A 23556-nucleotide genomic window follows, 5' to 3' on the forward strand; every position below is an offset into this window, starting at 1 on the left:
CAAACGTAACGAGTTTGTTCACGAGCTCTTAACAAACGAGTCTACAACTGTTTATACTCTGTTCGTTTATGAACCAAGCACTAAAATTTGTTCATTTATGTTCATTTACCTTACTAAACGAACATAAATGAATGCTTACCGAACACGAACATGAGTAGTTTACCAAAAGCTCTGTTGGCTAACACCCCTAATTGCTACGGGAGGCGGCAATGTGGTGGTTCGAATCCCACTAAAAACATGAATGAGAAAAAAGACTCAGAATCATGAAATGTGTGGATTGGTTTCCTTGTGTGCGCATAAAAATTATGATATGCCCAATTTACTTCTGCAATGTCTCTAAAACTTGAGTCTAGTGAACTTAGGATTAATTCGACAGATCACCTAAATATTATTACCACCGTCCCATTTTGGTTGTCTGATTCGTTTAACGATGCTTGACTGAAATTATTTTTAATCCAATTTTTCATAATATTAAGTTTAGCATTAATATATAAAATTTAGAGCAAATTGCCATTTTGGTCCACTGACTATAGGGGTCATCTTAATTTCAGTCCACGACTTTCAAAAGTGTTAATTGCATACCATGACTTTTCAATTTGTATCAATTTTGGTCACTCCGGCCAAATTGCCGGCCAAAATTCGCCGAAAAATTTTAAAAGTTAAAATAATGAGGGCATTTTTGTCATTTTACTTCTTGTTCTTCTTCTCCGGCGAATTCTTCTTCTTCTCCGGTGACTTCTTCTTCTCCGACGATGCAAACTTAGGTTTTTTTTAATCTTGGTTATTCATCCATGTGAAATGACTAAAATGGCATGGTGGTACAGTGGATGTGAATACTTTTGGATCTGCTATCCAGGTAGAAGTCTTCTGTACAGTGATCCAAACCCAACAAATGGATTGACGCCGGCGTGCTCAAGAAGTCGGCGTCGAGCAACAGGATCGACGCCGGCGCGATCCATAAAGGTGAGCTCAAACAAGGCCCTGACATCGGTGCCTTCGCTGGCGAGCGCGATGAAAACGGATACGTAAATGGAGGAATCCTCGACGTTCTTGCCGTCGGGGTAAAAGTAGACGGCCCAATCGTAGCCGTCGACGGAGAAGGTATCGTTGGAGATGTACTTGCCAGGACCCATGCCTTTGGCCAGAGAGTAACCCCGGATGGTGAAGTTATGGTCCATTGCAGATTTGAATTAAGAAGTATCAAAAAACAAGTTATGGTCCATTGAAGCTTTTGAAGGATGTCCATGGCTGACTAGTATGCCGTCGGAAAGGAAGGACTAGCCGGAGAAGAAGAACAAGAAGTAAAATGACAAACATGCCCTCATTATTTTAACTTTTTAAAATTTTCAGGCGAAATTTGGCCGGAGTGACCAAAATTGATACAAATTGAAAAGTCATGGTATGCAATTAACACTTTTGAAAGTCGTGGACTGAAATTAAGAGGACCCCTATAGTCAGTGGACCAAAATGGCAATTTGCTCTAAAATTTATATATTTAGAAACTACATTAAAAGTATTATGAAACAAAAAAAAATTAAATTTAAAAATAATTAAAAATTACTAAAGAAAATAAGCAATGAGGAAAGAGTTGGTTTGACTCATGAATAATAAATATGACTAGGGATGGCAACGGGGCGGGGCGGGGGCGGGGAATGGGGTCCCCGTCCCCGTCCCCGAAATCCGTCTCCATTCCCCGACCCCGCCCCGTTCCCCGGCGGGGATTTTTCGGGGACGGGGAATCTCCGCGGGGATTTTTTTGAATTATGCTAATTTTTTAAAAAGATTAATATTATGAAAGTTTTATATTGTTAAGCATTGAATGATTAAATTGTTTCAAACTCCTCCAAAGTCCAAACATAAGTACGTAAGAAAACAAATGAACTTCAAATCTTCAATTCTCAAGTTTTCATCTCTCAGGGCTCAAGTAGTGGTCCTCAACTAGCTAACTCCTCATTAATAAACTGACAAAATAATAATAATTTGAATAATAAAATTATAATGATATTATTAAACAATATAATTTAATAATTACCACTAAGCTAGTAAGCTTCTACAATTAATTACGCACGCAGTTTGTTATAGAATTAGAATTAGAATTGCTGTTCCTATAAATCTATAATCATATCCTATGCTTTTACAATTAATTACGAATGCAGCTTATAGTTAATCCGACTTACTGGGAGTTGTTAACTTGTTATTATGTTTTGTTATTAATAGTATTAATATTAATATTATATATATAATATATTATAATATAAATATATATTATAGATTATATAATATTTAACGGGGATTCGGGGACGGGGTCGGGATCGGGGCGGGGAATGGGAAATTCCCCCATCTCCGACCCCGTTCCCTGAAAAATATCCCCGAACTCGTCCCGTCGGGACGGGGATCAATTTTCCCCGTCGGGGGCAGGTTGAATTGTCATTCCTAAATCCCTGACAAGTAAAATAGAACATATGGAGTATATTAAAAAGAAGAAGAAGAAGAGTTCACCCAATTTGCTTTTACTCTCCATTAAGAGAGCATAAAAAGAAGAGTTCAGGAAAAAAAAAAAAAAAGAAGAGTTGGTTTTCAAAAAATAAAAAGAAAGAAAAAAAGAGTTCAGAAACCTCAATTGACATATTTGTCCCTTTATTGACCATTGTATTTCGTTTCATTGACGGTACTTGAGTAAAGCACACACAAGGAAGTGAAGTTTCAAAAAGTAGTAAAACAACCTTACAAAAGTAATACAGGAATGCTAATGGCAGGAAGGTCATTTTGCTCAATTCGAAGGGTATTTTCGAGATCTCCCGTGTAGGGGTATCGCAAACCGTGCCCCACTGCCTGCCTAGCTGACTGCCAGGTGCCCCCTCCTAGTATAAAACGTTACGACTGAACACTCCTCACTCTCATTTCGTCGATAGGAAAATGGTCTCGTCGAAGGGCAAGGAGAAGGTCGGCGCCGGCGACAAGGCCGGGGCCGGCAAGCGGAAGATCGATCTCACCGGTGGAAAGGATGACGACAAGACCGGCAAAAGGAAGAGGAACGACGTCCTTCAGTTCTTCGAAGACAGCGCTTTCGAGGTCGGAGATGACGAGTACAGTGACGATTCTGACTTCTTCGACACTGGTATATGATCAATTGACAACGCCGATTTTCTATTTCCGCTACTGCATTTTTGTTTCTACCTTTTTTTTTGTTGGTAATTGTTACAAAAACTAGGGTTTCAGTCAGTGTTTCGGGGTTTTTTTTTCCTGTAATTTTAGCTGATTTTTTTTTATAACTGCATTGGGGTTTTGGTGCATGTGCTTTCATTTTTCTAGGGTTTACTGTGATGTTGAAGAATCAGGGATGTTGGTCGTCGTTAGGAAATGGTGTATATGATTGCATGTTTCTAGCGGTTGCTTTGATGTTGAAGAATTGGGGATGTTGGTCTTGTTCGGAAATGGTGTTGAATTTGGAGCTTTAGTTTGAGAAAATTTTCGTTTTGGTTCTTCATTTTTTTTTTTTTTTTTTGGTGTTAATGTATTTATTTTGTTTGATTTTTGTTTGTCTTTTTATAGAGCTTAGGTGTTTTTTTTTTTTTTGGTTTATTTTTTTTTTTTTTTTTTTTTTTTTTTAGGTTTTGGTTTTTTTTTTTTTTTTTTTTTTGGTGTTAATGTATTTATTTTGTTTGATTTTTGTTTGTCTTTTTATAGAGCTTAGGTGTTTTTTTTTTTTTTGGTTTATTTTTTTTTTTTTTTTTTTTTTTTTTTAGGTTTTGGTTTTTTTTTTTTTTTTTTTTTTGGTGTTAATGTATTTATTTTGTTTGATTTTTGTTTGTCTTTTTATAGAGCTTAGGTGTTTTTTTTTTTTTTGGTTTATTTTTTTTTTTTTTTTTTTTTTTTTTTAGGTTTTGGTTTTTTTTTTTTTTTTTTTTTTGGTGTTAATGTATTTATTTTGTTTGATTTTTGTTTGTCTTTTTATAGAGCTTAGGTGTTTTTTTTTTTTTTGGTTTATTTTTTTTTTTTTTTTTTTTTTTTTTTAGGTTTTGGTTTTTTTTTTTTTTTTTTTTTTGGTGTTAATGTATTTATTTTGTTTGATTTTTGTTTGTCTTTTTATAGAGCTTAGGTGTTTTTTTTTTTTTTTGGTTTATTTTTTTTTTCTTTTTCTTCTGTATTCAGGAGTGCTAACTGCATCATGCTATTGATATGTAGTTGCAGTTTGGTTTTCATTTGTGTTCTGGCTTTTAAGGAGCAAGCTGTGATTTACTTCTTAAATTAAAGTGTTTTGTGTTTCATGTTCACTTCTATCTATGTAGTAGATTTGGGCTAAATTTTGGATTAGTAACATAAGTCTAACCTAGACTACTTCTACTGTTGCAAGTAGGAAGCATTAGTAATTACCTAGCATGTGCATAAACACACTGCCGTATTATTTAATTTATTTCCTTTCATTGAACCATGAATTTGTAGTTATATGCCTTGGCACAGAAAATTAACTGCCAACTGTTGTTTCATTTATACCTTTTAGAACACAAAACATCTAACTGTTAAATTGTATGGGATGAGTCTGTTCTGGGGCTTATGGAATGCTAAAAAGTTAATTTAGCTGTTTATTATGTATAGAGAAATGGTTACAAACTTGGCATATGTACTCTTAACAGTATATTATATTTTAATATATGTACTAATTGCCCCATCTATATATGTGGATGCATTGATCTATTCCAATGGTATTAATTTACTAGTCTTTGGAAATTTAGATTTTATTGATGATGAATTTGGCACTGATGATGGAGTCCAGAAGCAACATGAGAAAGCCCCTGTCTTCCCTTTAGTACCTAAGGAGGAGGAAATGGATGAAGAAGAGTTAGAAAAAATGTTGAGAGAGCGCTACAAAGCAGGTTCTAGTTTTGTTAAATTTGCAGAAGATGGATATGAAAAGAAAGGATCAATTCAAGAGGACATATCTGTGCCCTCCACCAAGGACCCTACTATATGGAAAGTCAAATGCATGGTATATGTTTTCCCAATAATAATTTTTTGGAAAATAGTTTTTGCATAATCACGTTTCTTAGCAATAACTTTTCTCTCATTTTTCCCTTCAGGTTTCTCACTTTCTTGTGTGCTGTTATTTTCAACTTTCTAGTTATGCAATTTGATTGTGAACTGTAGGTTGGTCGTGAAAGGCATTCAGCTTTCTGCCTTATGCAGAAATATGTGGACTTGCGAGTTCTGGGAATGAAGCTCCAAATAATTTCCGCTTTTGCTCTTGATCATGTGAAAGGCTTTGTCTATATTGAAGCAGATAAACAGTCTGATGTTAATGAGGCACTTTTCATATTCTTCCTGATATTATTTCTCTACAGTTTTTTGATTGATGATTATTAGTGAATGGAATCAATGGATGCTTATTGATTTTCAGAAGTGTTCTGTGCTGGTTCTATTTTGTAACACAAGGAACCATTTGTGTGCAGGCTTGTAAAGGGCTCTGCAGTATATATTCCAGTCGGATGTCTCCAGTTCCAAGGAACGAAATTTCTCAACTGATATCAGTACGAAGCAAGTGCAATGGAATTTCTGAGGGCATGTGGGCTCGTGTTAAGAGTGGCAAATACAAGGGGGATCTAGCGCAGGTACTTTGAATTTGTTATTCTTTGTGATTGGTTGTTATTTGATTGCAATGTCAGTAATCTATTCTTTATATATATATATATATATATATATATTATTTATTTATTTATCATGCTTTTAATTGTCAAAAGAGAGACAGTTTTTACAAATATGCTAATTGTTTCAAAAATGACCATATAGGTTGTGGCAGTGAATGATGTACAGAAAAAAGTCACAGTGAAGCTGATTCCAAGAATAGACTTGCAAGCACTGGCTGAGAAATTTGTAATGAACTGTTTTTTTCCCCTCATAAAAGGCTGTTTTGTTTCTCATTGCTTGCTTAGAGAAATAGAGTAGCTAATTACATATATGCTTTGGGATTTCTAAGACCCTTTAAATGTAACTTAACTGCTAAGAATCCATTGATCTCTGTAGTAGGTAGACAAGTATTGGAGCTCAAAGGTTATTTCAATAATTGAAAGCCATACAATATTCAATATTAATAGGCTGATAGTGCCAATACTTGAAGTGAATTCATTATAATATTTGTATTTGCTATTTAAACTTCATGGTTGATCATATCAGATGTGTGTGTTTATTTTTAATACATATTTACAGGGTGGAGGAGTTGTTGCCAAGAAGGCTTCCATTCCAGCACCAAGGCTAATCCGCTCTACTGAGCTTGAGTAATATTTCTCACTTAATTTCTTTTTCTTCATTTGGTTGATTCACAGTATAAATGATCTTCTCCCTTGTTAAAATTGTAGAGATTTTCGTCCTCTCATCACAATTCGCAAGGACCGTGAGACAAACCAGATGGTTGAAGTTCTTGATGGAAAGATGCTTAGAGAAGGCTATTTATTTAAGAAGGTGTCGATTGACTCTTTGTGCTTTTGGGGTGTAATGCCTTCTGAAACTGAGCTCCTGAAGTTTGAGCCTTACAAGAATGATGAACCCCAAGATACCGAGTGGCTTTCCCAGCTCTATGGTGAGCGAAAGAGAAAACGAACAATTAAGCATGACAAAGGGAATGGGAAAGGTGGTGAGAAAGGAGAGGGTTCATCAAACTCTGCCAATGGAAACAATTTTGAAGTAGATGATCTTGTGTTTTTTGGGTAGGTATGCTGCTTGGTATTGGTTATGCCATATCCTCATGATGTGTATATTTTGATCTTGTTGGGTGTGTCATGTGTGTCCCTCCCTTTTCATTTTTTTTTCTTCTTCTGGTTATTGCAGTCGCAAGGACTTTGGCATTATCATTGGCACTGAGAAGGAGAATGTGTATAAGGTACATTACACACTCTGCTCTCTTCTATCATTATCTCACTGAATGGTTTCTCATTAATGCTTCATTTGTTTCAGATCATGAAAGAAGGTTCAGAGGGACCGGTGCTAGTGACTGTTCAACTTCGTGAACTAAGAGCAGCATGCTTTGATAGAAAACTGTTCACCGTAAAAGATCAACATAAAAATACAATTTCCATTAATGACATTGTCAGGGTTTTGGATGGTCCATCAAAGGTTTAATTTTTTATTTTTTTATACAGAGAGCACCATTTCTTTGCTCATTTAGGTTCTGCCATTTTGAAGCTAACAGTTGTGCGGATCTATCAACCTTTTCCAGGATAGACAAGGGATTGTTAAGCAAATCTACAAAGGTGTCATCTTTCTGTATGATGAGATGGGTGAGGAACATAACCGGTATGTCTGTGTTAAAGCTCCAGTGTGTGAAAGAATTTCCCGTAGCCATGGTTTATTGTCTGGGAAGGTTTGTTTGTTTCCAAAATGATCCCTTTTTTTGCAACATTTGCACCCCCTTTTCCAGACATTGACATAAACTTTTCACTCTTTGCTTCATTTCTATTTTATTAGGAAAGTGAGGCTGGACCATCTACAGGTTTTGCTGAAACTCCATCATCTCCAAATACCCCATTGTCACCTAAGAAACCTTGCAGAGAGAGGGGTGATAACAGTAACTGTATGTCTTCATACTTCCTTTCAGTTTGATTGATTAGATTAAGAAGCTGATGTGCATATGTGCTATAATGATACAGTTTCTCGTGGGGATAAAGATGGACTACTATTCTCTGTTGGTCAATCAGTCAGAATACGTGTTGGTCCTTTGAAGGGATATATCTGCCGTGTCTTGGCTGTACGTCAATCTGATGTCACTGTTAAACTTGATTCACGGCAAAAGATTCTTACAGGTGATGACTTAATTTGATTTACTTTCAGTGCTTTGCCTAAGGTGTGTACTCAAGGTCTTTCATATATTTGTAGTTAAAAGCGAGCATCTCTCTGAGGTTCATGGAAGGTCTTCTACCATTTCTTTGGGGTATTGTTACATCTACCTGAATGATCTGCAGTTGACTGTTTCCCTTTTGTTTAACTTCAGGTTCCTATTAATTTATTCTTTCCTATTTGCAGTAGTGCTGATCCAGAGGCTGCAAAACCATTTGATCTGCTTGGAGCACAGGATGGCTCAACAGGTATTAAGCAGTAGTGCTTCTGCTCAGCTAAGTGCAAAATGTGTTATTTACTTAGAAAACAAAGCTTTTAAAGTTTGTGTTCATCATCAGTTCTTTCTTCCCCCTGCCTTTCCATAAGATTATTTCTTGTGCTGAGTTAGGTTAGAGTTTTATTGATATTTAGACTAATACACTGTTAAATATTTCCCACAGATAGTGAACTCTTCTCTATGTATAGAGTTATAGATTCCTTTCCTTATTTCCTTCCATAGTTTCATAGTCTTCCTCTACAACTATTAAAGCCTTTCAATTCTATTGTCTTTTCAGCCCTTAAATCAACATCTTTCCCTGTACTGTATCTTGCTTTATTGTGTTTGGCCTGTGTTTTCTTTTGGTTTCTTTTTTGGAAATTATATTATCTGTATGGTGTATTAATGATCTCATTTATTTTGAAGATTGGACTTCTGGAGGGTTACCAGCTTCTGCACAAGATGAAAATTGGAATGCAGGATTGCCATCAAATGAAAGGTTGGGCATCGTTGCTTAGTTTCTTCTTGCTCTACATTATAAAACTCTTTACCTATGTAGGAGCAATTTCTCGGTGAACTTGTACATTTGTTAGTTGACTCCCTGCAGAATTCTCAAGTGCACTAGTCTCCATGCATTAATACATAGATGTGGAAAGACCATAAAATGAAACTGTAAGGAGACAGCATTCTGAAATAATTTCAGACCAGAAATCTGGGATTTAATCATTTTTTCGTCAATTCCTTCTAGCAACAATGTTTAAGATTGAAAGTGCTGATGGATATTCAGTATTGTGATTTTATTGGTTTACATTTACAAACCCTTAGTTGGAGCTCACCACTTCTTTCATCATTTGTTAAATGTGTTGTGATGTATGAATATGTTGTGAATCAGTAATTTATGTTTGTGGCATAGCTAGATATTCATTTACCGTGTGACATTTACATTTCCTTTTTTGGTTATTGTGTTGGTATTTGATTGTCGTGTTGAACCCTTCATAAAACTGAATTTGTTACTAATATATAGCACTTTTTTACAGGAGCGCTTGGCCTTCTTTCCCTGCATCAAGCTGCTTAACAGTATGTATACGGTTACAATCTAAATGTTCTCAACTTCCGTCTTAATTTGTTAGTTATCTTATGCTCTCCATTTTTTTGATCACTTAATGACAAAGTTTCTTCATTATACAGACTCAACTGGATCCTAATTCCATAAGTCCTCTCACTGCAGTTGATGTGAATAATGGTATGATTACTGATTTTCTGTGCAACTGTTTTTTTTTCCCCACAGGAAAAATTACATTTCTATTTGGAAATATATTTTGGTTAAGTGCTAATGGTATCAGTTTTCAGTATGTTCTTTGTCAAAATCCAAAATAAATCAAGATTACTTTCTGCAAGATCTCTGAAAAATGGCTTTCCTATCCCTTAGTAGAAAAACCTTCCATTTATTAAATTGCTATTCTTACCTTTTTTTTTTTTTTTTTTTTTTTCCTGCACGTTGGTGTACAAGATGCTGGAAATTCTGCTTGGGATAGTGGGACAACTCAAAATAAGAATGCATCATGGGGTGCATCAGGAGTCTCTGAGAAAAATGTTGCTGATGCTGGACAAGATAGTGGCTGGGGAGGGAGTGATAGTTGGAAGAAAAGTGTTCCCACTACAGGAGTTGGTAGCAGTAGTTCTGATGGTACCAACAAGGACAATGCTTCCAACTGGGGTGCTTCTGGAACCACACCAGGGAAAGAAACTAGTGGGAACTGGAATCAACCTGAATCAAGTGGTTGGAATAAAGCTACAGTAAGGAATGAAGGCCAAAGTGAAGGATGGGGTAACAAAGTGAATGGTGGAGGAAGTGATGGGTCTAGTTGGGGCAAATCTGTGGGTTCTCAAGGTAAAGGGGCTATTGTTGGAAACAGTGATGCTTGGGACAGCAAGGGAGTGGCATCTAGCTCCTTATCTGGTCCAGTTAGTGAGAGTAAGGGATGGGGCAATGCTGGTAGTTCACAGGATGGCGGGTCCACTTGGAGCAAACAAGATGCAGGATCTTCTTGGAATAAGAAGGAAGATAAATCTTCATGCGCAAAGCAAGGAGGGACTCAATCTTCTTGGGGCAAACAAGACAGTAAGATACCTGATAGTTCTGGTGGGGGTGATGGTGGGTCTTCTTGGGGAAAGCAGGAGGGTGCATCATGGGGCAAACAAGATGGGGGATCTTGGAATAAGAAGGAAGATACTTCATGGAATAAGCAAGGGGGAGGACCATCCTCAGGCCAGCAAGCCAACAAGGATGGTGGGTCTTGGAACAAACAGGAGGGTGGATCCTCATGGGGCAAACAAGATGGGGGATCTTGGAATGGTGGATCCTCATGGGGCAAACAAGATGGGGGATCTTGGAATAAGGAAGATAAGTGGGGCAAACAAGATGGGGGATCTTGGAATAAGGAAGATAAGTCAAATAAGCCAGGTGGAGAGACATCCTGGGGCCAGCAGGCTGACAAGGATGGTGGGTCTTGGTGCAAACCGGAGGGTGGATCCTCATGGGGCAAACAAGATGGGGGATCCTGGAATAAGGAAGATAAGTCAAATAAGCCAGGTGGATCCTCATGGGGCAAACAAGATGGGGGATCTTGGAATGGTGGATCCTCATGGGGCAAACAAGATGGGGGATCTTGGAATAAGGAAGATAAGTGGGGCAAACAAGATGGGGGATCTTGGAATAAGGAAGATAAGTCAAATAAGCCAGGTGGAGAGACATCCTGGGGCCAGCAGGCTGACAAGGATGGTGGATCTTGGAGCAAACCGGAGGGTGGGTCATCTTGGAAAGGAGCAAAAACTTTTGGTTCCGGTGATGGATATGGCAATCGGAATGGAGGTGAATTTGGGAATAAAGATGGTTCAGATCAACAAGGAAGCTGGGGTAGGGAAAACACTTTTGATGGCGGCCGTGGTTTTGGAGGCAGAAGAGGAAGGGGTGGCGGCAGAGGAAGAGACAATTTTGGAAGAGGTAGAGGTAGGGGAGGGAGATCTTTTGATCGAGGTGAGTCAAGCAGCTGGGGCAAGGAAGGTGAAGATAATAATGGATCAGGATTTGCTGGGGGATCTAGTTGGAAAAGTTCTCAGGAAAGCTCTTGGGGTAAAGTCACATCAAGTACAGGTTGGAAAACTGATCAATCAGAAAAGCACGAGGGATCAGGATTTGCTGGGGGGCAAACTAGTTGGAAAAGTTCTCAGGAAAGTTCCTGGGGTAAGGTAACATCAAATGATGAAAACAATAAAGCAAGTTCGGGTTGGGGAAGTACTCAATCAGAAAAGACTGAAAACAACAAAGCTGGATCAAGTTCGGGTTGGGGAAGTAATCAATCAGAAAAGACTGAAAGCAACAAAGCTGGATCAAGTTCGGGCTGGGGAAGTGATAAGTTAGAAAAGACTGAACGAGATGAAGGTGGCTGGAATGCTGCCAAACCTTCTGGTGAAACCCAGTCATCTAGTTGGAACAGAAAATCATCTACGAATGAAGAAAAAACTACGAGTGGAGGTGATGGGTGGAGCACCGGTAAAGGAAGTGGTTCTGAAAATAATCAGTCATCAGGTTGGAATAAAAAATCTAGTGATGGTGGTGGAATTGGAGATGCTGTAAGTGGTTGGGGCAATAATGAACAATCTTGGAAAACTAACAATTCCGCTGCAGGAAATCAGTCATCTGGGTGGAAGAGTGAAGGAAGCCAGGATCCTAATGCTTGGAGCAGCAAAAGTAACTGGAACTCAGGAAGTGGCTTTGCTGGGGATGAACAGCAGCCTGACAGTTCGAATGAGAGGGGAAGAGGTGGATGGAGGGGTGGCCGTGGTGGATCAGATATAGGTGGCTTTGGAGGCAGAGGTGGATCAGATAGGGGAGGCTTTCGAGGTAGAGGTCGGTCAGATAGGGGAGGCTTTCAAGGTAGAGGTGGATCTGATAGGGGTGGCTTTCGTGGTAGGGGTGGCTTTGATAGGGGTGGATTTGGGGGCAGAGGGCGAGGGAGAAGAGATCAAAATGATGAATGGAACAACAGAAATGATTTTGGCGATGGCAAGCCCAGCAGTTGGAGCAGTGGGTCAGGCAGTGATCCTGGTAGCTGGAAAGCTAGTGATGGTAGTGGAAGTTGGAGTCAAGGTGGCAGTGGAAAAGGTCAGTGGCAGAGTTGGTCTGCAGGTGGTAGCACATCTAAAGTAGATGGACATAGCTCGAAAGCTGGTGGATGGAACAATAAAAATGACTCTGGGGATGGTAAGCCTGGCAGTTGGAAGACTGGATCAGGCAGTGATGCTGGAGGTTGGAAAGCTAGTGATGATAATAAGGGGAGTTGGGGTGGGACTGAGAAAGGCCAGGGCGGTTGGAAAAATGGGTCAGGCAGTGATGCTGGTGGTTGGAAATCTAGTGATAACAAGGGGAGTTGGAATGAAACTGGCAGTGGGAAAGGCCAGGGGCAAAGTTGGTCTGCAGCTGGTAGCACATCTAAAACAGATGGACATGTCTCAGAAGCTGGAGGATGGAACAAAGGGTCCAGTGCAAATGCTGCTGGAGGTGATGCTAGTGCCAGTAAATGGTCTACCCCTACCCAAGAGAACACTTCAGGAAATCTGAACTCATCTTGGAATTCAAGCCAATCAAATGCTTCTGAATTTGAAAAATCCAAAGAAGCATGTGGAGCTACTGAAAGTGGAGGGCCTGCTGATGCATGGGGTAAGGCATCTAGCTCTTGGGGCAAAGGGAGTGATGGAGGTGGCAAGGGAGGGTGGTGATGGCTCCTGAAAGGTAATTTTGTTGACTTGAGCACATTCCATTGTCTTTTAATTGATTTTGAATATGAGTGATGGAAATGAATAAATGATTTTGAATGTTTGAATTTTTACAATTGGGGTTTAAACTTTTTATTTTCAGTATCCAACTGACCCTAAAATATACCTTGATATTTCACAACTTCATTCCTGCCCCATATAACCATATTATATGTATATGTATTTTTTGCATTTACTTGTAAGCTAGTGATCTTATCAAAATTGTTGTCTATTAAATCTGAACAAGTTTGTTTTTACATATGCTGCTGGACTTTGAGCGAGTTCCTGAGATTCTTGATGGGCATTGTCATTGGCCACTTTGTTGACTCCTGCATTTGCTGTATTATGTAATCCTTGCTCAAAAGGTGTTTACAACTATTCTATTCTATTCTTGTGACTTCATTGTCTTCCCCTGCAGGTGTGGTTGCTTGATGTGGGGATGGCCATGCTTGGTGCCCCCTGGACCATCTTTTTAATTATGCTTTAGTTGTAAATGGCCTGAAGCCATATTGAAACCAGAAGTTTAGTTTTTTAACCAATTGAGGTTATGTACATTTTGGACGAAAGCTTCGTAGGAGCTAATTACTCCGTATCAGTTTTTTACTTCCAACCTGGTTTCTTCATCTCAGACTTACCAGCATACTAATATAATAATTGTATGTAAACCTTGGAAAGTTGACTCTCAATTCTCCAATTCTCTTCCTGACGTTTGATACTTTGATGGGTTTATTCAAGGCATGGCTTTACTGCTATATTATAACAGAGCAATCCTTAATTACTTAATTTTGGTAAAGCCGATACTACTATTCTTGAAGTAGTTGAAATTTATTACTCCGTACTATATTACTGGAAAGAGTCAGTGCTATGTTACTTTTCATCACTTACCAAATTGTGATTAGGGTTTAAACTCGAATAAGCTACCCTCATCCAAGACCAGTGGTTTAGTAACATTTTTGCTAAATAAAAGAGAATAACCCATACAAATACATAGCCAGAACTTGCAAGTGAAAATACTGCTATAATGATGTGGGTGACGCTGTTCAGTTGGTTCGATCAATAATGTGCAATATTGATTCAATTGGTTTGATCAGTAATGTGTTATATTGATTCAATTGGCTCGATAAGCAGTGTGCGCTGGACCCTTTGTCCCATCCTCCAGCTTCAATTGGTTTGATTCAATTGGCTCGATCACTAATATTGATTCAATTGGTTTGATCAGGAAGGTAGAGCTAGTTCAGTTGGTTCACTCATCAGTTTGAGTTTGATTTTTATTGAAAACCTAAAGCTGAAGCTAGGATACATAGGTTGTGTTTAGCAAGTCCTTTTTTTTTTTTTTTTTTTTTGAAAAATGACCTTCCCTTATTTTGGGCGAAGCATTTTCCAAAAAATCCAAAGTAACTTTTTATTTTTATTTTTATTTTTTATGTTCTCCATCTTCTTCATTGGTTTCCGTCGGTAACTAGAAATCTGGTTCTCGACGGAAATCAGATTAACTGGTTTCCAAAGGAAACCATTTACCAATATCATTTGGATTTTTTTAAGGAAACCATTGCTCCTTTTTATTAATTTTTTTTATAAATAATATTATTTTTTAAAAATATAATTATGTTTATTTTTTGAAAAATAATTCAAATACACTAAGACATTTTTCTAAAATGCAATCAAATACTAAAAATAAAAATATTTTCAAGAAAATAATCCATTTTTGAAATATATTTTTTTAAAGTCATTTTTTAGGTTTTCACACCCTTAATATAAAAAAGTAATGGGTCGAATAGGAATGGAAATTGCAGTAGCTAGCAGTAGAGTATGGGGTTTGTGTTTGGTACCTCAATAATATAATACTCCGTATATATATTAGTCCCTTGCAATACACAACAAAGTTACACATGTTAGCTGCTTGTCCGCCTCCCTCCATTATCGGATCTCTCTTTTTCTTCTCTCATTCTTCATCATCAGGTACCTCTCCTCACTCCCTCCTTCCTTCTTCTAATCTCACTACTTTTCCTCTATATATAATCTTTGTATTTGATTTACTTTCTGCATTCATTACTCTATTCAACTTCACTCCCTATTTAATGCCTAACATTCTCTTACTCAACACTTTTTCCTTTTTAATTCAACTCCGGTGACTATCATTTCTTCGTTTTACACCGTTTTCCAGGAATGTGTTTGGTTTGATCGATCGATTGTTATGAATGAGCATTACACAGTGTGCCTAATTTCTGGATCATTTGTACTAATTAATCATGTTAAGCAAGATAATTAAACGGAAAAAGGGTTCGAAATCGGAAGGAGCTGTGATTCCGGTACCTTCCCCGCCTGATGTGATTTGTAATCACGCTTCGCGTATAGCCGGCGCGCCTGATGCGAATGCGAATAGCGCTTCCGGATTAGCTGAATCGCAATCGCACGTTGTGTGTTTGGCCAATGCGCCGCCCAATCCGGCGGTGGAAGTGCTGCCGTTGTTGAAGGAGGTCTCGCCGGCGCAACGCCATGTCCTTTTCGTCCGTAAACTCCAAATTTGTTGTTTGCAGTTTGACTTCACGGATACTGTCAAGTCTGTGCGTGAGAGGGAGATCAAGAGGCAAATGCTGTCGGAGCTTATTGATTTAGTTCACACTGGATCCTGTAAAATGAATGAAGTAATGCAGGGAGATTTGGTTAGGATGATATCGGCTAACATTTTCCGGTGTTTACCCCCTCCGTCTACTGCTGGAGGTGATGGCGGTGATCCCGAGGAGGATGACATGTTCATGGACCCGTCCTGGCCTCATTTGCAGCTTGTGTACGAGCTGCTTCTCAAATATGTGCTGTCAGCTGAAACTGATACCAAGGTTGCCAAGCGGTATCTGGATCATACGTTTCTGCTGAAGTTGCTTGACTTGTTTGATTCAGAAGATTCCAGAGAACGGGAGTATTTGAAGACTGTTCTTCATCGTATATATGGGAAGTTCATGGTTCATCGTCCATTTATAAGGAAGGCAATAAATAATATCTTCTACAGGTTTATATTTGAGACGGAACAGCATAATGGGATTGGTGAGTTGCTGGAAATTCTCGGGAGTATAATAAATGGGTTTGCAACACCAATGAAAGAAGAGCACAAGTTGTTCCTCGTCCGAGCACTGATTCCACTCCACAAGGCTAAGTGTGTTGCTGATTTTCATCAACAATTGTCATACTGCATTGTGCAGTACGTTGAGAAGGACTATAGATTGGCAGATATCGTCATTAAGGGTCTGCTGAAGTACTGGCCTGTTACTAATTGTAGCAAGGAAATTCTCTTTATTGGTGAGCTAGAAGAAATTCTGGAAGTTACACAGCCTGCTGAATTTCAACGCTGCTTGGTTCCTCTTTTCAAACAAATTGGACGATGCCTCTATAGCTTCCATTTCCAGGTTTGGCAATTTATTATCCTTCAAATGTTTTGTATGCCTCCAAGTTAAATAAACATGTTCATTGCACATAATGCTCTCAAATTATTTGGTTGACCCTTTTAATTTGCATACTGAATAGTCTAGCTTTGTGAAGTTTTAACTTTTATATGGGATTGAAGGGAGTGCTAAACTTGATTTATATAAAAACAAAAACACTCCAAGTGACATAATATTATAGTGTGTCATACTTGATTCACCAAAGTATTAGTGCACAAGCTTGAAAGAAGAAAATGACATCAGATATTGGTCAGGAGTGATGAAACTTTGAAATGGAAATATGCAGTAGATTGTGAAGTAATCAATCTAAGTTGATGATCAAGATGATGACACTTGGTCAGTTTTTTACTAATGTGGTCTCAGTTGCAGTGCCAAGTCTGAAATTCTCATTTAAAGGAAGAACTCAAAAGATAGCAATTGTAGTTAGAAACAAGTCTGGGTTCATGTTAGCTTGCAAAAGTACCTTAATTAATTTAGACAATTAGACCATTTAGAAAGAGATACAAACTGGAAGGTATTGAATTTATACTTGGGAAATAAGGTATGACAGTCTAACTTTTGTAGATTTTGGGGTAATTATATTCTGACATGATCTTCAATAATGGATGTGTCAGTGTAGTGTAGTGTTGTGTAGTATAGTGTAGTCACATTCTCCAGCTGTAGTCTTTTGAGTAAACAGGGTTGCCTTTCGATATCATACCTATAATGCAATCACCCAAAATTAAATACACGCAAACAATCGTGACATTTGTAGATGACATGGATGGACTAAGAGCAAAGACAGTAGTGTTTTGTTTACAAGCTTTTCAGGTAATTTGCGTAAAGGACATTTAGGAGTATGGTTGTCCCTGCACTCGGGAATTTGGCCAGTGAACTTTAAAAATTACTGTCTAAAGCCATGTATTTCATCCATCCTTTGTAACTTGGTTTTTGTCAGTTGGCTTTTTAATATGTCCTTGTAAGTTCTTAATAGAGTTTTAAAAATATGACACCACTATCTAAAAGTATTCATACTTGACAGGTTGCAGAGCGGGCTCTTTTTCTATGGAACAATGAGCATATAGTAGAACTGGTTGCGCTGAATAGGCGTGCTATTTTACCAATCATCTTTCAAGCATTGGAAAGGAATATGCAGGGTCACTGGAACCAGGCTGTCCATGGGCTGACCTCCAACGTCCGAAAAATGTTCCTGGAGATGGATGCTGAGCTATTCAAGGAGTGTCAAAGGAAGAATGAAGAGAAAGAAGCCAGTGCTGGAGAATTGGTAGAGCAGCGTGAGCTAAAATGGAAGAGATTAGAAGAAGCTGCTAAACGGGCTGGGGGATAAGACTGTAGTCTCGGTCCATCATTTATTTATTTATTTATTTTTGAGCTCTCTCATTTGCAGGCTTAAACCGCCACATACAGGAGTACGGTCTCTGTGCCAAAGCTTCCGCTTCAGCGAGACCAAAGGTATGGGTACAGGAGATTGTTTTTATCATCCTGTCATGACCAATTCAATATTTCTTGTTCAACTTGTCTTTCTAGATGAGCTCATTCTTTTACACTTTTGGACAACAATAATTTTACTGGTGATTTTCATTTTGTGATTGACGACCCTACCCTCATATTATCTAAAAGAGGGGAGAAATCAGTCCTAGGTTTCCTTTATTCATTCTCAGCTTCATAGGTTTTATTGTTGAAACTGAACACTAGATATTGAATTTTAACCACTTCTTTAAGTAATTTCCTTCACTGCTCTCAATCATGCACAAAAAAGTGAGGCAATTTTTGCATTTTCTTTCATTGCTTCTTCAAAATGACAATCATATTTTTCTTGATTTTTTACATAAATAATAATCACAATGTTAGTCACAATTGCCCAGCTCCATTGGACCAAATGTACAAAACTGAAATAATTAGCACAGACAAAAAGATGGTGGTGGTTGGGGTAGGGGCAGGGGGCGCTGCTTTAGCACCGCTCCCAAATATCATCCCAAAGAAGTCGTCACTATTGCTGTGCGACTGGCTTGTGCTGGTAGTTGTCCCTCCTCCATACATCATGTTGTTGTCCCTGCAGTATCAATGGCGATATGGCATATTGCCAAATAAGCATGACAAGATGACAGAAACATAGTTTAGTTATCTTAATAGAAAACACTGATTAAAGAAAGATGCCAAAATGATTGTGCATTTTATATTTTTATTCTGTGACTTTGTGATAAGCTTATAATTGTATGATACAGATAAGACCCTGGCCTACCAAAGAGTATGAACTTTGAATAAATCTGAAAGAACCATTTTTTTAACTTGCTAGTATTGATCTGAAATAGGGTAGGAGAAATTCAAAGAAAGTTGGACCATAGCTCTACCAAAGATAGATAGGTAAAGACATAGCATTCTTTTGTCAGAAAACCTTATAAATCTCATTTTGTTTGATAGATAATGTCAGGTTAACAACATATTATTACCTAGTATATAGTTTCATTAAGCCTTAAAATTGCCTCAATTCGCTAACCATTAATGTCAAACAAGGCCATTATGATGTTCTATCTCACAACTAAAAGATAGCTGATAATGCCTGCACGGACAACTCAATTGGTTCTTGAGTGGTAAATTGGGGCAAGGAGTCTGATAGGCGCAATGTGAAAGTTTCACTCAATGTAATAGACTTCTTGTGGGCACTAGACACTGGATCGACCTATTGGGCTACTAAATCATCGTGGCACCCGAAAAGGGTCAATACAACTTGATCAGCTTTGAAGACTTAAAACCCCACTAATGCAACTATACAAGCTACAAGGTAGTTGATAGTTGTCTATACTAGTGAAAAGAGGAAGAAGGGGCCCCCAATTCCTCAAGCAATTATAGAGGATAGGGATGTGCCCCACAAACAAGAAAAGCTGGCAAGCAAGAAAGCCCTGAACTGAACCACTTAAAATATAGCACACACAATACACCTAACATGACTTGGCCCCTTAGGTTTTCCCTATACACTTGAAAAGCAATTTTCGCATTAAAATCAATCTTCATCAGCTAGCTGCTAGCCTATTGGTCATTTTCTTTTGTAGACAGAAGGACAAGGCTCCTACCCCCAACTTGGATGAGACTGTTTTTGCAGCATGTTAAAAGCCATTATAATACCAGTCATATACTATCTGGGAAACAATGGGCTTAGTGGTAATTCCCATAGTGTCTTAGCTTAGTCAAATCAGTAACATTGAAGAATGGACAAACCCCACTTTGGCTCTTCCCAAGGTTTATTTTATTCTCCATTCCCATAAATGTAAAACTTCTATTACATATAATTAATAATAGTACACACTTACCCTTTCAGTTAAGTCTATCGCACACGATCTTCTTAGTGTGATTTAACTCAATTGTGTGCTTTGTAAACTCTTACACAAGAGTAGTTGAGTCTATCGCACATGATCTTCTTAGTAAGATTTGTCTCACTTGTATGGTTTGTAGACCAGTGCACACCTTTAGATTGTAATTATGGGTTTCTCTTATTACCCAAAAATAATAGTACACAGCTCATGGGACATACTCAAGTGTGCTCCCGGGGGCATAGGTCAATAGTGGAAAGGACAGAGTTAGTAAGGTAACTCTCAACAACATTGACACTTAAGAGGTGGGGTTCAAATTCTACCAGTAACACAACTTGAAATTAGATTCTCCATGGGTACCAATGTAGTGTAAGAAGCTCTATATCCCTAATTGACTTACATCCCGCTATTTACCCTCTCCATAAAACTTCTATGCGTAGAGCAATAGGACACTTTGGGATTGGAATTCAACCTTTTTTAGGATTTTCCAAAACAGTTCTACAACATGTACTCAATTTTTCTACTCTACTCCTCTCACTTTTACTCTCTAACGTGACAATGAATAATTAGTTATCTTCATCCTGTGGGTTGCAAGGAAAATGTCAACATCAATATTTTGTGGGTAAAAGCTGAGAATACAAGTACTATTTTCCTTTCGAAAATGTTAAAAACACTAATTTTAGATTGGTGTGTAGTGGCACCCTGTCAGCCTAGATTCTGCATTGCTCACATGGATCTGCAAGCATTATATTCCACTGTTCCCTAACCTTTTTTTCTGTCTCACAGTCTCACACTATAATTTTTAACGTTTCTTTTCATACTACGTTTCTCTTTCTTGAAATGGGCAACCGTGACTCTGAAAAGTTCAGAATAAAACCCACCAAACAGGGGGGCCCTCGAAACAGAAAAAAACAATAGTGAAAAGACTAAACTGCCCTTGGCTCTGACACAATGACAGTTGTTTTCCCGTTGTAAAGTTGAGTGGGTGGGAAATGAAAATTTTTTTTTGAAGAAAAAAATAAATAAAAAAAAAATAGCGTTACGCGGAATCGTGGGTACCTGGATCCGCCGAGGCAACCGGCGTTCATGGTGATACGGTCGACGAGCTCCGCCGACTTCGGCTCCAGGCTGGAGGCCTTAGCGTATTGGCCGGTGACGCGCGCGCCGTCGCCGGAAGGCACGAAGAATGCTCCGTTTACCATTAAGTCCCCGTCCGTCCTCCAGTTCCAGTCACTCCACTCTCCCTCGCCTGTATCCACGCGCTTCGTCACCTGTCCCCACGCAAATTACACCTTTTAACGCACTTTACGGCCAGATAGTTCCAACGGCGGCGCGTATACCACTCGCCACCGCTTTCAGATTACAAAAATAGATTCTCTGTGTAAACCAAATAAAAAAAATTCATGGAAATGATGAGAAAAAAGTTGACCTCCTTAGCACTAGGGTCCGCCGGCGCTGTATAGCGGTTGGCCTGGCTGTTAATGGTGGGATTAGCGCTGCCGCCGATAGCATACATTTGCCATTCCGTGAAATCGTTGTTCACAACGTGTATATAACCCCGCCGGCACCGCGGCATCCTTTGCACTAATCCTTCCCCGAAGTAATTGAAAGCAATTGTTACCTGCACCATTTTTTTTTCTTTGTTTAATTTCTATTGGATGAAAATAGAAATTCACACTTACTATTGAAAGTATATGCATTAAGTAAATCTCGTGTCACTTTAGCTAACAAAAAAAACAATAAATCAGTCTAAATTATTTATAACTGATTAGCTCAAATAAAAAAAATTAATTTGATCGTTATTTGGGTAAATCTAAAATCTTGTGTCACTCTGGCCAGAAAAAAACATAAAGAGATAAACTAATCTAGAGTATTTATAACTGATTAGTTCAAATCAAGAAATTTAATTGCCCCTCTAAACTTGTAACCTAATCAACAAGTAAATTAGCCTAAGTTACTCCCATTTAGAATCGAATTTGTAACATTATATGTTACCAATAATTGATCGAATTAGCCTAAGCAATAAGGTCAATAATCGAATTAGCCTAAGCAATAAGGTCAATAAGTTAATCCCACTAGGAGTCGAATTTCAACTAAGAATCGAATTTGTAACATTATATGTTACCAATAATTGATCGACTCAAAGCAATAAGGTTAGTAAATCGCTTACTAAAAGTCGAACCTGTACCGTTGTGTTATAAAATCAAGCTTAACCAACTTGGTTGGGCAAAGAAAGGGTAAAATGGTAAATTTGGTTAACGAGGCAAGGTGGCCGGAAAAAGGAAGGGTAAAATAGTAAATTTACCGACCTGCATGCCGGAGTCCGGCAAGTATTTATCATCGTGTCCGAGTAGCATAACCTCATCGTGGTGGGAGAAATAGCTGTTTGAGATGGTGATGGCGGTGGACCCCATGATGGCGTCGACTAAGCCATCGGTACAATGAGATAAAGCGCAGTGGTCGATCCAGATGTTTCTGGACCCGAATATGGAAATGGCGTCGCCGTCGGACTTGCTCCGGTACCCGACGTGGGTCGGGCTGGAGCGTATGTTCGTGTTGCCGGTGGGGACACAGTTGTAAATGTGCACGTTGTGGATGATGACGTTGCTGATGTACTGGAGCGTAATGCAGCCGCCGCCGGTGATGTGGACGTTGGCGCCGCGCCCGTCCACCGTCTTGTAGCTGTTGAAGATGAGCTCGTGCTTGAGCTTGATGGTCATGTCGGCGGCGAAGATGATCCACAGCGGCTCCGTTTGGATCACGGCGTGCCGGAGCGTCCCTGGCTTCGGCTCCACCGTGTCCGAGTCGGAGGAGTCGGAGACGATGTAGATCTTGCCGCCTTTCCCGCCCATTGCATCTTGTCCGAATCCAATGCCGCAGTCCGCCAGGCGTTGCCGGTTGCTCGCCCAGTCCCCGGCGCACCGCCAGCAGTCGTCGATGGGGTTTCCGGTCAGGCATTGGTCCTTCTCCGTCGTCGACACCAGCACCCTCCTCGATTCATTAACTCTCCTGTAATTTGCAGACCAAGTGTTTGTGAAAATGCCAGAGTATTAAAATCAAGGTAAAAACTTATTGCAGACCAAATGTTTGTGAAAATGCCAGAGTCAAAAAGCAGGTTAAAATAGAATGAGAACCAGATCGGGAAATGCTTAGAACTCTAGAACTCAGATTGGAAATCTGCTATAGTGGGCAAAACCCATGTGAATCTGTAAGTAAGGTGTGTTTACAATGTGTGCACAAATTCTTCCATTTTTACCTCTGAACTTCCTGAACCACAGCTTCAGGGTAGGGGTGTTGATGGGGGAGAGTGAGGTTGAAGGCGGCGGCACTGAGAAACGGAGGAGACAATGAGGCAAAGAGACAAAACAGGAAAATGGTGGTGGAACTGGGAAGAAACATCATCACAATCAGAAGGTTGTTGAAACTCCAAATATTTTGCTCAATTGTTCATGAATGTTTGCTAAAGATATGGGAGAATATCGAGTTGCTTAAATAATCTATACTTAATAAAAAAAAAATTAAAAATCAATCTTTAATGGACTAATTGATGAAGAAGAGATTTTGGAGATGGAAGAGAAGGCCGAAGAGGAGAGACTGTTTTCTCTGTTCTCTCAGCTTCTTCTTCTTCTTCTTCTTCTTCCCCCCTCTCTCTCTCTAAAGTTCCTTAGCTTAAATTATAATTTAGTTTGGATTTTCAGCTATCCAACGCTCCCAAGCCCATAGCCCATTCCCACTTGGTCATAAATGAGGCATTTCATTTTTTTTTTTTGAATGAATAAAAAAATACATAAGTAACGAGTAAAAAATTAAAATACAAATTAAAAGTATCTACTGCTATTTGAATATGCGGCTCCTATAAAGCTTGCATTGTTGTCTAACAAAATTATCACAAAGAGATAAATCAATATAAGTTCTT

The 23556-nt window shown here is 38.8% G+C and overlaps 4 protein-coding genes across 6 annotated transcripts; 2 read left to right on the forward strand and 2 right to left on the reverse strand.

The window, feature by feature from the left end:
- Positions 1-848: 848 nt before the first annotated feature.
- On the reverse strand, positions 849-1178 carry LOC115997015 (BTB/POZ and MATH domain-containing protein 3-like). Its single transcript, XM_031236463.1, has one exon. The coding sequence runs from the start codon at positions 1176-1178 to the stop codon at positions 849-851; it is 330 nt and encodes a 109-aa protein (XP_031092323.1).
- A 1731-nt stretch (positions 1179-2909) lies between these two features.
- On the forward strand, positions 2910-13647 carry LOC115995784 (protein RNA-directed DNA methylation 3). 3 transcript variants are annotated; one of them, XM_031234923.1, is made up of 22 exons: positions 2910-3118; positions 4734-4987; positions 5146-5301; positions 5448-5606; positions 5785-5868; positions 6202-6269; positions 6351-6698; positions 6820-6871; positions 6946-7104; positions 7208-7351; positions 7456-7561; positions 7638-7790; positions 7864-7918; positions 8011-8072; positions 8507-8579; positions 9118-9157; positions 9269-9323; positions 9591-10418; positions 10503-10544; positions 10608-10697; positions 10782-12872; positions 13314-13647. In XM_031234923.1, exons 1-21 carry the CDS (start codon positions 2917-2919, stop codon positions 12857-12859), a joined length of 5208 nt encoding a protein of 1735 aa, XP_031090783.1. In that variant the 5' UTR covers positions 2910-2916; the 3' UTR covers positions 12860-12872; positions 13314-13647. The 3 variants fall into 3 exon arrangements, with proteins under 3 accessions (XP_031090783.1, XP_031090782.1, XP_031090784.1); XM_031234922.1 differs by having other exon boundaries at positions 7456-7546; positions 10503-10697; XM_031234924.1 differs by lacking the exon at positions 5785-5868 and having other exon boundaries at positions 10503-10697.
- Positions 13648-14733: 1086 nt separating this feature from the next.
- Positions 14734-18066, forward strand: LOC115995786 (serine/threonine protein phosphatase 2A 57 kDa regulatory subunit B' beta isoform-like). Its single transcript, XM_031234925.1, has 3 exons — positions 14734-14854; positions 15060-16296; positions 17354-18066. The coding sequence occupies exons 2-3, from the start codon at positions 15145-15147 to the stop codon at positions 17657-17659; spliced, it is 1458 nt and encodes a 485-aa protein (XP_031090785.1). The 5' UTR covers positions 14734-14854; positions 15060-15144; the 3' UTR covers positions 17660-18066.
- A 25-nt stretch (positions 18067-18091) lies between these two features.
- Positions 18092-23338, reverse strand: LOC115995787 (probable pectate lyase 5). Its single transcript, XM_031234926.1, has 5 exons — positions 22897-23338; positions 21950-22649; positions 21070-21261; positions 20700-20911; positions 18092-18385 (listed from the first exon to the last, which is right to left on the reverse strand). The coding sequence occupies exons 1-5, from the start codon at positions 23040-23042 to the stop codon at positions 18184-18186; spliced, it is 1452 nt and encodes a 483-aa protein (XP_031090786.1). The 5' UTR covers positions 23043-23338; the 3' UTR covers positions 18092-18183.
- Between the last annotated feature and the right edge of the window lie 218 nt (positions 23339-23556).

The sequence above is a fragment of the Ipomoea triloba genome, chromosome 11 (assembly GCF_003576645.1).
Source record: "Ipomoea triloba cultivar NCNSP0323 chromosome 11, ASM357664v1".
Lineage (NCBI taxonomy): Eukaryota > Viridiplantae > Streptophyta > Magnoliopsida > Solanales > Convolvulaceae > Ipomoea > Ipomoea triloba.

Excerpts from the sequence above, each read along its gene's own strand:
- LOC115997015 (XM_031236463.1), bottom strand. The coding sequence starts at position 1,178 with ATGGACCATAACTTCACCATCCGGGGTTACTCTCTGGCCAAAGGCATG.
- LOC115995784 (XM_031234922.1), top strand. The coding sequence starts at position 2,917 with ATGGTCTCGTCGAAGGGCAAGGAGAAGGTCGGCGCCGGCGACAAGGCC. Across the intron at positions 5,302-5,447 it reads AACAGTCTGATGTTAATGAG|GCTTGTAAAGGGCTCTGCAG; the intron begins GCACTTTTCATA and ends ATTTGTGTGCAG. Across the intron at positions 7,352-7,455 it reads ATGGTTTATTGTCTGGGAAG|GAAAGTGAGGCTGGACCATC; the intron begins GTTTGTTTGTTT and ends CTATTTTATTAG.
- LOC115995786 (XM_031234925.1), top strand. The coding sequence starts at position 15,145 with ATGTTAAGCAAGATAATTAAACGGAAAAAGGGTTCGAAATCGGAAGGA. Across the intron at positions 16,297-17,353 it reads TCTATAGCTTCCATTTCCAG|GTTGCAGAGCGGGCTCTTTT; the intron begins GTTTGGCAATTT and ends CATACTTGACAG.
- LOC115995787 (XM_031234926.1), bottom strand. The coding sequence starts at position 23,042 with ATGATGTTTCTTCCCAGTTCCACCACCATTTTCCTGTTTTGTCTCTTT. Across the intron at positions 20,912-21,069 it reads CGGACCCTAGTGCTAAGGAG|GTGACGAAGCGCGTGGATAC; the intron begins GTCAACTTTTTT and ends GCGTGGGGACAG. Across the intron at positions 18,386-20,699 it reads GGTTGCCTCGGCGGATCCAG|GGACAACAACATGATGTATG; the intron begins GTACCCACGATT and ends TTGATACTGCAG.